The 12,608-nt window shown below is 41.4% G+C and overlaps 1 protein-coding gene across 1 annotated transcript in view; it reads left to right on the top strand.

Moving 5' to 3' along the window:
• The window catches only part of LOC127574592 (vesicle-associated membrane protein-associated protein A-like), a 63,294-nt gene that overhangs the window by 33,157 nt on the left and 17,529 nt on the right, over positions 1-12,608 (top strand). The window contains 1 exon segment of the mRNA XM_052023721.1: positions 4,866-5,018. Within this exon segment, the coding sequence (XP_051879681.1) occupies positions 4,866-5,018 (153 nt within the window).

The raw sequence follows: 12,608 nt of genomic DNA, 5'->3' as shown, positions 1-12,608 counted from the left end.
AAACCTGCCTACAAGAATATTGGTCCCCCTCCAGTTCAGGTGTACCTTCCCCAGAAGAGATCCCAATAATCAACAAATCTGAAACCCTGCCCCCGCACCAATTCCTTAACCACGCATTCATCTGCTGAATCATCCTATTCTTACCCTCACTGGCATGTGGCACAGGCAGCAATCCAGAGATTACTACCCTTGAGGTCCTGCTTTTCAGCTTCCTTCCTAGCTCCTTATATTCCCCCTCCAGGACCTCATCTCTTTTCCTACGTATGTCATTGGTACCAATATGTACCACCACCTCTGGCTGTTCACCTTCCTCCTTCAAAATGCTGTGGACCCGATCAGAGATGTCCCTGACCCTGGCACTCAGGAGGCAACATACCATCCAGGAGTCTGTCACGTTCACAGAATCTCCTGTCTGCCCCCCTTACTATGGAATCCCCCATCACTATTGCCCTCCTCTTCTCCCCCCTTCCCTTCTGCACCACAGGACCAGGTTCTGTGCCAGAGACCTGGTCACTGCAGCTTTTCCCAGTAGGCCCTCCTCTCCCCTCGCCTCACCTCTTCGCACCAAAGCCTCAGTGCCTACCCACACCCACACCTCTGCTTATGCCTGCCTCCCCTTTATTGACTGCTGTTAATAAGCCAATAAACTGGGAACAATTTGCAAATGTGCTTCATTTAGACTCTTGCAAGGTGAAACTCACAGGCACAGAGACGCGCCTCTTTTCAAAGGTCCTTTCAAAGGCACCTCTTTTCGAGGCACACTTTTGCTACTATTTTAGTTGCTGAAATAGAGAAGTTGAAGTGTCTTGCAGGGGTGCATCTTGTAGTTGCTACCACTTTGAAGTGTGTTTCATCGATTAATTTGTGTGCAAATGCAGCAAAATCTTGGAAAAAGAACCCTGGGGTTGATGGCGAGTGGGCATTTTCACAAAACTAATGTCATCGGAGCCCTGCAGGAAAATGGGACAATGGATCCTGTGGGGCGCTTCCTTGAGCAGACTGTCAGTTATTTGGCAGGATGCCTCATCACCACAAACTTTTAAACACCAAGACTTTGGAAGGTGAGAAACACCCAACCAATCAGATCTTTCATGTGTGTTTGGAAAACTGGCCACACTCCAAGCTACCTTTGTGACGATGCACCAGAAACGTTGCCCATCTCCTAAGGTGTAGCATTGCCAGGAAGGTCTGGTTTAAAAAAAATTGCAGAGGTGTTTAAGGTTCATTCTGAGCTGCAGCAGAACACACAACTCTGTTCTGTACAGGCTGTTCCCAGGGATGTATATTAAAATAAATACCATCTGATACACAGAAACCATCAATGGGGTGATAGATGCTCTCTGGTATATCTGCAATTCACTGACGTTCCAGAGCAAGATGTAGACCATGATTGACTGCTGGACAATAATGACCTATACATCAAATTTTACTGTTGTAATCTATTGATTTTTACCAGTTTACAGTTGAAAACCAGTGTTAATCAGATTGTTATTACAGAGATTGTACACCACCTAGTGGTCCACTTTTTTTTTTGCAAGAAATAAAGGAGATATCTGAGCTGTATTGGCCTAAGTTTTGGTGGTTTGGGGCTGCATGTGTATAGAAAGGATATTGGGTCTGTGCATCAATTTGTCTTTATCTTAAATTGTAACAGGTATAAATACTTGTCTGATTTCAACTTCATCCACCAGTGGGTCAGTGATTTTAAGTGGCTTTTTCAATATCACTCAAACAGGACAAATTGATGAATTAAGAGACCTTGGGGGAGAAACTGCATGTAGATCATAAGTTGTATGTTCTGGGTTGGGAAACTTAGTAACCAAGCTAATTTTAAAAAATGGAATTTAATCTTTTTCTGAAAAGTAATATCAGTATCATTGCATACATCTGTTTTTGGGTCAGAACTTCCTCCAGTTTTTATTCAAAGTAAACCTGCTGGATGTCTCTGCACTGAAAACAAATTTTAATCTAGATTTGGCAAGCCAGCCACTATTCACTATTTTCTAATTAATCAGAATATTGTCCCCAAGATGACAAGAATCCATAGAATTTTGAAAAGTTAACCTTGGTTTCAGCTTGTGCTAATAATACACTCCCTATGTTACTTTAAATTATTACCTTGCATTGTTTCTTCTGATGGCAACAGCTGATGTTTTAACCTGATAGCTCAAAGTAATCTTTTCACCAAACAGAATTCAGGATTCGAACAACAAATTGTCTTTTCTACTAATTGAACTTGTCTCATTGAATGTTGAATGTGTGAAATGGATATTAAATTTCACTGCAATTGAAATGGTAACATTGGTTATACATGTCACAATTTGGATGTGCAAATTTAGTAAATGGTAATTATTACCTTGATTGAAAAATTTTATTACATGCTTATTTGGGGAAGATAGGGAAACTGAAGGTATTTATTATATAAATTACATATTTTCTGCGCCTTCACTTTCTTGCCACCTTCAACTTAAGGATCCCTGCTCTTTGTGATCTTTTAAAATAGATATAATATAAATATAAAAATGACTTGGATGAAGAAGTGGGTTAGTAAGTTTGCAGATGACACGAAGCTTGGCGGTGTTGTGGATAGTGTAGAAGGTTGTCTTGGGTTACAACAGGATATAGACAGGATGCAGAGTTGGACAGAGAAGTGGCAGATGGAGTTCGATCTGGAAAAGCGTGAAGTGATACACTTTGGAAGATTGAACTTGAAGGCGGAGTACACGGTTAATGGCAGGGTTCTTATTTAGCAGTGTGGAGGAACAGAGGGCTTTTGAGGTCTAAGTCCATCCCTCAAAGTTGCCGCGCAAGTTGATAAGGTGGTTAAGATGGCGTATGGCCTGCTGGCCTTCATTAGTTGGGGTACTGAGTTCAAGAGCTGCGAGGTGATATTGCAGCTCTATAGAACTCTGGTTAGACCACACTTGGAATATTGTGTTCAGTTCTGGTCATCTCATTATAGGAAGGATGTGGAAGCTTTAAAGAGGGTGCAGAGAAGATTTACCAGGATGCTGCCTGGATTATAGAACATGTCTTATGAGGAAAGGCTGAGCAAGCTAAGGCTTTTCTCTTTGGAATGATGGAGGATGAGAGACGACCTTGATGGAGGTGTATAAGATTATGAGAGGTAAAGATAAAGTGGACAGCCAGCACCTTTTTTCCCAGGTTGGCAACGGCCAATACCAGGGAACACATCTGTTTAAGGTGAGTGGAGGAAAGTTTAGAGAAGATGTCAGAGGTAGGTTTTTTTTACACAGTAATGGGTGCCTGGAATGCACTGCCGGGGGTGGTGGTAGAGGCTGATACAATAGGGACATTTAAAAGACTCTTAGATAGGCACATGGATGTAAGAAAAATTGAGGATTATGGGCTGTGTAGGAGGGAAGGGTTAGATTGATCATGGAGTAAGTTTATGTAGGTTGGCACCACAGCTTGGGCCATACTATACTGTTCTATGTTCTTATCTGGAGCTTTAAATGTGGTTGCACCCATCTACCTCCTAATACAGTTTAGTTATCTTTTGCCTGGGTCCACACTTAATATTCAAGTGCAGCTACTACATCTCTGGAAGTAGCTTCTCGTCTTGGGGCTACGTTGTGGCTGTGGAAGTGCTCCGACCAACCCCATAACCGTCTCTTCCCCCCCCCCCCCCAACCTTATTTTTCCCCATTTCGTTATGTATGTGTGAATTGATGACACAAAAAAATAAAAGACCTGATGAGGAAGTAGAATTTTTTTTAAAAAAAAGGAAACTGGTTCAGGACAGATAGTTTAACCTTGGTGGGAAGCTTTTAGTAACAATAACCCTGCATGAAAAAGTAAAGGCAAGTGGTTTTTCACTAGCAATTGAGGTTTTTTTTTGACACACAACAAAAATGATTTTGGCTGTTTGTTGTGGTGAATATGGACTTATAGAAGGTGTCTGATAAATTTGTAAAAAGTTAAAGCCCATGGACTAAAAAGGGCATTTGTAACTTGGGGAGAAATTGTCCTAGAGACAGTAAGCTGTTATGTTGAATAGAACCAGAGGATAAAGCCTTAAAAGGTGCATGAATTGCAATTTCCTTCATTTATACATTGAGGAAAGAAAGAACTGTGGAGTTTAGCACTTCCGTACACTTCACTGGTCACTGTCTTACCTGAATTAGACTACTTACAATTTCATCTACCCAGTTCTGAGCTGCTGATCATATAAATTTCTATTAAAAGGTTCCTACTTCCACTTGTAAATACTGTCTGTCTCTATCAAAGCCCATCTGGCACCCAAATCCTTGTGGCTGTCATTTCCATTCTTGATTACTCTAAAACTGTGTAGCTCCTGAGACTCCACACTACTATTGCCTACTATTTGTCCTTGTTCACCTACTTTGTACTCCAATTTTTAACTTAAAATTCATATTCTTCTATTTAATTCTCTCTGCTCTCTCCATGTTTGATCCCAGAATCAATTATCCTCCCTGTACTCTGGTTTAATGTTCCTTCACACCTCGTAACTGGTGGCTCTGCTTTGTGCTGCTGGGTCCTTGAAGATCCTTTTTTAACATAATATTCCTTTTCAGTTCCTTTTTTTTTAGAAAAAGACATTAAGACCCACTTCAATTTTTGCACACCTTTCTTTATCTGTTCTGTTAAATTTTTTTTTCAAGTTATAGAAATGACACAAAGATATTCCACTCTTCTGGAAGTTAAACATTTGAGTTAAGAGCTCTCTCACCTTGGAATTTCCCTGCATGTAGTAAAAGATTAAAGATGTGATACCATAGGGATGCTTGCTCTACAATCAATTAATTGACTGTGAAAGTATGAATAGAAGTTATTTCTCCTTTTATTAATGCTTTTGTATGTGTGCATATTTACATCTACAGGTCCATTTACAGATGTGGTAACGACAAACCTCAAATTGAAAAACCCATCAGATAAGAGGGTTTGCTTCAAAGTGAAGACTACAGCACCACGTCGGTACTGTGTACGGCCTAATAGTGGGATTATTGACCCAGGATCAATGGTTACTGTTTCAGGTAAGAATGATTGATTGTAAAATAGGATGACTAACATGTGTAAGATAATTGAATTAATTTAAATTAACATAATGAGAAAACTTGCATCTTTCAAAATTAGTTGAAAATTATGTTGATCTTATCTGGAATGTAATATAAGAGAATGCATCATTCAGATTTATCACATCCAAATTTCAGCTTGTAATTTAAGGTTTCCATTCATGGTAATCATGGTAGTGTAGATAAGTCTGATTATGATCCAGTGCCTCCAGTTAAACTCAATGATATAGTGAGTGCAGTACTGAAATGGCAAACGTTAAGATTTTAATAAAGTAGCTGGAGATCAGCTGCATCTTTTTTCTAGGTTTCAGTTTGATTCTCTATCATAGTAGTATTTTAGTGGGTGTATTAACTGTACAATTTTTAGCTTCCTAGTAAAATTACTAGATTATCATTGAAGATAGAATAGTATTTAATCCTTTTTCATAAAGACCTGTTTTAAGAATTTAATGATTTAATTGGTAGTAGCATTTTACAAGTAGTACTGAATTGTGATTTTTTTTTCTCTCAATGAGAATTCTCCCATACTTCAAGATAATCGGATTCCTTTACCTCAACAGCTTGGTTCCTAAATTTGATCTTTTTTTTAAAACATTGGACTATTAGCTGAGTAAGTAATCCTGCATTCGCAAACACTTTGGGACAGCACAGTGGCACAGGTTCAGTCTTTGTCTCCAGGCCTGTCTGTTTGAAGTTTGTATGTTCATAGGATTTAGGACATTGGAAATAGAACAGTACAGCACAGGAACAGGCCCTTCGGCCTACAATTTGTGCCGAACCAATTGCATTACTAATAAAATGTCCAACTAAACTTACACAATGTCCATATCCTACCATTTCCCTCACATTTATGTACCTAGCTAAGAACTTCTTGAATGCCCCTATCGTATTTGCCTCCACTATCACCCCAGGCAGCACATTCTGGCCACCCACCACTCTACAAAAAAAAAAGAACTTGCCCCACACATCTCTCTTGAACTTCCCCCTCTCACCTTAAATGCATGCCCTCTGGTATTAGACATTTCAACCCTGGGGAAAAGATACTGGCTGTCTATCTATGCCTCTGATAATCTTATCAACCTCTCAGCCTCCACTACTCCAGAGAAAACAACTGAAGTTTGTCTAACCTATCCTCATAGCATATGCCCTCCAATCCAGGCAGCATCCTGGTAAACCTCTTCTGCACCCTCTCCAAAGCCTCGACATCCTTCCTATAATGGGGCAACCAGAACTGAATGCAATACTCCAGAGGTGGCCTAACTAAAGTTTAATAAAGCTTCAGCATAACTTCCTGACTGTTGAACTCAGTGCCTCGACTAATGAAGGCAAGCATGCCATATGCTGCCTTTACCATCCTATCAACCTGTGTAGCCACTTTCAGAGAGTTATGAATCTGGACCCCAAGGTCCCTCTGCTCATCAATACTGTTCAGGGTCTTGCCATTAACATTGTACTATCTCTTTACATTTGCTCTCCCAAGGTGCACCACTTCACATTTGGTCGAGTTGAACTCCATCTGCCATTTCTCCGCCCATATCTGCAACGGATCTATATCCCACTGTATCCTTTGCCAGTCTTCTACGCTATCCACAGCACCACCAATCTTCGTATCATCTACAAATTTACTAACCCACCCATGTACATTTTCATCCAGGTCATTTGTGTAAATCACAAATAGCAGAGGTCCCTGTATGGATCCCTGAGGAATGCCACTAGTCAGACTTCTCGCTAGTACAAGTCCCATCGACCACTACCCTCTGACTTCTATGGATGAGCCAGTTCTGAATCCAAACAGCCAATTCATCTTTGATCCCTCTCATAAGGGACCTTGTCAAACACCTTACTAAAATCCATTTAGACAACATTCACAGCTCTACCTTCATCAATCACCCTTGTCAGCTCGTCAAAAAACTCAATCAAGGTAGTAAGGTGCGACTTGCCCTGCACAAAGCTATGCTGACTGTCCCTAATTAGGCTGTGGTTTTCCAATTGCTTGTAAATCCTATCCCTAAGAATCCTCTCCAGTAACTTCCCTACCACTGATGCGAGACTCTGGTCTATAGTTGCCAGGATTATCCCTGATTCCCTTCTTGAATAATAGAACAATGTTAGCTACTCGCCAGTCCTTTGGTACCTCGCCTGTGGCTAGAGAGGACATGAAGATGTTGGTTAAGGCCCCAGCAATTTCACCTCTTGCCTCTCTGAATAACCTGGGGTATATCCAATCAGGCCCTGGGGACTTATCCACCTTAATGCTCTCGAAGAGACCTGACACTACCTTCTCCTTTATCTGAATGCCATAGCATATTAGTATGCTCCACACTGATCTCCCTATCCTCCACATCTTTCTCCTTGGTAAATACTTGTGCAAAGTACTCATTAAGGACCTGAAGAGCTTCTGTGATCCTCTTGTGAGCTGTGGATTTTCTCTGGGTGCTGTGGTTTCTTCCTATGTTCCAGAGATGAAGGGTTGGTAGGTTAATTGACCACTGTAAGTTTCCCCAAGTGTGTATGTGAGTGGCAGAACCTTGGGTGTGTTCCTGGGAATGTGGAGGGAATGAAGTGTGATTAGTGTGAATGGGTGCTTGATGGTCAGTGTAGACTCATTGGGCCAAGGACCAGTATGACTCTGCTCCAGTGGAGTAGACTAGACATGGTCTACTGGATACGAAAATGATTGCTCCCATCCCTTGTTTATACACCACAGTCAAATCCAAGAGGGAAAGATCTGACTTTAAACATACACCTGTTTTTAAAAAAAGAATTTCTTTTGCACTTAATGTCATATTTATGTTAGATCCAAAAATTCACAATAATTGTCTGGTAACAAGAAGATTTGGTGACCTGCTTTTTTATTATTAAGAAAATTAAACAAGGCTGTCGGTGCTCACCGTCATTGAGAAGTAAATTGGGCAGCAGCTTCTGAAGTTTATGTATATCCAGTCAAACCCCAGAATCAGAAGCAATGCTTTAACCTGGAGATTTGGCCTTGACGTACTTGGAAGGATGTCACTTTGTGATACATAGTTACTAAATAACCACAAGCATCCCAGAAAATCTTGGCAGTTGTTCATTCAATTACAAATAAACTTTCAATGGCATGGTAAACTTTGATGAAATTCAACTTTGGAAATTATAGACACTTGTTTCTTTACGTATTCCAAAAGTTCTTTATTTTCAGTCTCATCATTGATGAATGTAGTATTTTGAATGATTGAATTAGTATTCTGATCTCTTAATTAGATTCTGTGTCTCCATAAAATTTTCAGTCTGATTAAGCCAATACATTATTGCCTATCCTATAACATGTCCCAGATACCCTTTGCTACTTTCAATTTATAATATTGCAGGTTGGAGTGCTATAGTCTAGAGTTTCTGGAACAATAAAAGTTTGATGGTACTTTATGCTTCCAAGTGATTGTAAAATAGACTATTATGATGCTATTAGAAGCATCTTTTAGAATCAAACTTTTACTATTGTCAACTATGACTAGAATTGTCTATTTTTCATTGCCAGTTTTCTTTTCACTGCTCAGACTTGTGCTGAGTTGTATTCCACAGACACTGGTTCACCCTCCATATTTTGAGATATTTCATAAAGCTGAAATGGCTAGAAATAAGCATTTGTGGAGAGACGTGTTAACATATTGGTGACCTTTCATCAGAGCTTGGGTCTTGAGAGAATTTTTTAAAAAAGCATCTGTTTGATCGTAGTTTCAATTGCAATGTTAAATAATTAGAATATGAATATTATTGTGTGGTTCTGTGGAAAACACTTCTCAAATTTGAATGTTCTACAAGAAAATATTTTGCCTTGGTAACCTTAATGTAATTTAAAATTCCCTTTTGAGTTCAAATTCCGAATTCTGATTTGGAATTGGCTTGCCTATAGAAGGCAGAAGGTGGTTGCAGATGGAGCGTATTCTGCCTGATAGTCAGTGACCAGTGGTATTCCGCAGGGATCTGTTCTGGGACCCCTGCTCTTTGTGATTTTTATAAATGACTTGGATGAGGAAGTGGAAGGGTGTGTTAGTAAGTTTGGTATTGGTTTACTATTGTCACTTGTACTGAGGTACAGTGGAAAAACTTGTCCTGTGTACCATTTGTACAGATCAATTTATTACACAGTACATTGAGGTAGTACAGGGTAAAAACAATAACAGAATACAGAATAAAGTGTCACAGCTACAGAGGAAGTGCATTGCAGGTAGACAATAAGGTGCAAGGTAGATTGTGAGGTCAAGAGTCCATCTCATTGTATAAGGGAACCGTTCAATCACAATGGGATAGAAGCTGTCCTTGAGCCTGGTGGTATGTGCCTTCGGGCTCCTGTATCTTCTGCCTGATGGGAGAGGGGAGAAGAGAGAATGACCCAGGTGGATGGAATCTTTGATTATGCTGGCTGCTTCACCAAGGCAGTGAGAGGTATAGACAGAGTCCATGGAGGGGAGGCTGGTTTCTGTGATGTGCAGGGCTGTGTCCACAACTCTCTACGGTTTCTTGTGGTCCCGGGCAGAGCAGTTGCCATACCAAGCCATGATGCATCTAGATAGGATGCTTTCTATGGTGCATTGATAAAAGTTGATGAGTGTCAAAGGGGACATGCCAAATTTCTTCAGCCTTTTGAGGAAGTAGAGGTGGTGGTGAGCTTTCTTGGCCATGGCATTTACATGGTTGGACCAGGACAGGCTATTGATGATGTTCAGTCCTAGGAACTTGAAGCCCTCAACCCTCTCGACCTCGGCCACATTGATGTAGACAGGTGCATGTACACTGCCCCCTTTCCTGAAGTCAATGACCAGCTCTTTTGTTTTGCTGACATTGAGGGAAAGGTTGTTGTCATGACACCATGTCACTAGGCTTTCTATCTCCTTCCTGTACTCTGACTCATCATTATATGAGATACAGCCTACTACGGTGGTATCATCTGCAAACTTGTAGATGGAGTTAGAACAGAATCTGGCCACGCAGTCATGAGTGTATAGGGAGTAGAGTAGAGGGCTGAGGACGTAGCCTTGTGGGGCACCAGTGTTGAGAATAATTGCACTGGAGGTATTGCTGCCTCTCCTCACCGATTGCGGTCTGTTGGTCAGATAGTCAAGGATCTAGTTGCAGAGAGAGGTGTTGAGTCTGAGGTCTCGGAGTTTGGTGATGAGTTTACTTGGAATTATAGTATTGAAGGCGGAGCTGTAGTCAATAAACAATAGTCTAATGTGAGTGTCTTTACTATCCAGATGCTCCAGAGATGAGTGTAGGGCTAGGGAGATGGCATCCACTGTATACCTGTTTCGGTCGTAGGTGAATTGCTGTGGGTCGATGTTGTGTGGGAGGCTGGAGTTAATGCGTGCCATGACCAGCCATGACATGAAGGTTGGTGGTGCTGTGGATAGTGTAGAAGGTTGTTGAGGGTTACAATGGGATATTGATAGGATGTAAAGTTGGGCTGAGAAGTGGCAGATGGCGTTCAACCCGGAAAAGTGTGAAATGACACACTCTGGAAGATCGAACTTGAAGGCAGAATACAAGGTTAATGGCAGGATTCCTAGTGTGGAGGAACAGGAATCTTGCGGTCCAAGTCCGTTGATCCCTTAAAGTTGGTGCACAAGTTGATAGGGTTGTTAAGAAGGTATATGGCATGTTGGCCTTCATTAGTCGGGGGATTGAGTTCAAAAGCTGTGAGGTAATGTTGCAGATCTATAAAACCCTGGTTAGACCACAGTCTAGACCACTTGGAATATTGTGTTTAGTTCTGGTCGCCTTACTATAGGAAGGATGTAGAAGCTTTAGAAAGGGTGCAGAGGAGATTTACTAGGATGCTACCTGGATTGGAGAGCATGTCTTGTGGTGATAGGTTGAGCGAGTTAGGGCTTTTCTCTTTGAAGTGAAGGAGGATGGGAGGTGATCTGATAGAGATGTACAAGATGATAAGAGGCATAGATCAAGTGGACAACCTGAGACATTTTTCCCAGGGAGGAAGTGGCTAACGTGATTGGGCATAATTTTAAGGTGATTGGAGGAAAGTACAGGGGCAATATCAGAGGTAAGTTTTCTACACAGAATGGTGGGTGCATGGAACGTGCTGCCAGGGGTGCTGGTAGAGGCAAATACATTAGGGAGACTCTTATATAGGCACATAGATGACAGAAAAATGGAGGGGTATGTCGGAGGAAATGGTTAGATTGATCTTAGAGTAGGCTAAAAGGTCGGCACAACATCGTGGGCTGAAGGGCCTGTACTGTGCTGTAATGTTCTATGTTGTTCCTCTGTGGGATTGCCCCTTATCTCTCACCTCTTCTAGTCTCTCAATCCTCCAATGTCCACTCATTGTTAAACTTGCATATTAAGTTTTTTTTTGCAGAAAAAGAGATGAATTCAGAGCCTGCAGAGAAGAACATGCTGATCGGGTCTAGCCTCTCCCCTCCCGACCTGTCCAGCAGGTTCCATAGGGGCAATAATTGTAATGAGTGGCTGTCATATCAGGAGCTGCCTGTTGTTCTTGGCCAACAGCAGTTTCGGTGAGAGTCATTCAATATGCTGCTGCCTGATTTCTTGTGCTTCACAATTAGCAGTTTTGGGATGGGAGGGGTGTAATGATAGGTGGAGAGCTCTGGAGAAGGATCTGTAGCAATGAGGTAGGCTGGATTTGGACCATGGGAGATAATGTAGAACATGTTTTCTGAAAACTGCACTGCAGATTTTTCCCTTATTAGTATGCGCTGTTGAAAATGTTTTTTAAAAAAAAATTGTGATTGTGGTAATTGCTTGCATTAGCACTGCCAAACTGACAGCCCTAATTATGAGCTATTTGTACAATAATTTAGCAGATCTCCTTTATCAAGGAAGATGTGATATTTCTCACAGGTTTGGGTAGTGGTGGTGACTTCCAAATGGATTTGGTAAAAGTTGTATACAGGCATATCAGTTAAAAATCTGGATATTCAGATTAAACCTGGGTAACAAAGTGGAAACTGGCTGAGGAGTAAATGATAGTGAGTACTCGTTGTTGGATAGTGCATTGAAAGGGAGAATGAGGGTAGGGTAGAATGATCACCACAACAGGTCTCCAACAGACAGAATCTCACTGGCTCTCCACTCTGCTTTGGGGCGCCTAGAAAACTGCAAAACATGTGTCAGGCTGCTGTTTTATCAATTACAGCTCTGTGTTCAACACCATCATCCCCTCAGTACTAAACACCAAGCTTCAAAACCTGGGCCTCTGTACCTCCCTTTGCAACTGGATCCTTGACTTTATCGGGAGACCATAGTCAGTGCAGATCGATAGTAACATCTCCTCGCTGACAAGCAACACGGGTGCACCTCAAGGATTTGTGCTTGGCCCACTGCTCTACTCTCTCTACACTCATGACTGTGCTAAGCACAGCTCAAATGTCATCTACAAATTTGCTGAAGACACCACTGTTGTTGGTAGAATCTCAGACGGCGACGAGGAGGCATACAGGAGTGAGATAAATCGGCTGATTGAGTGATGTCACGACAGCAACCTTGTACTCAACATCAGCACGACCAAAGAATTGATTGTGGACTTCAGGA

This window comes from Pristis pectinata, chromosome 9, assembly GCF_009764475.1.
Source record: "Pristis pectinata isolate sPriPec2 chromosome 9, sPriPec2.1.pri, whole genome shotgun sequence".
Taxonomy (NCBI): domain Eukaryota; kingdom Metazoa; phylum Chordata; class Chondrichthyes; order Rhinopristiformes; family Pristidae; genus Pristis; species Pristis pectinata.
The sequence above is the reverse complement of the archived record's forward strand: the minus strand, read 5'-3'. Positions and strand labels throughout refer to the sequence as shown.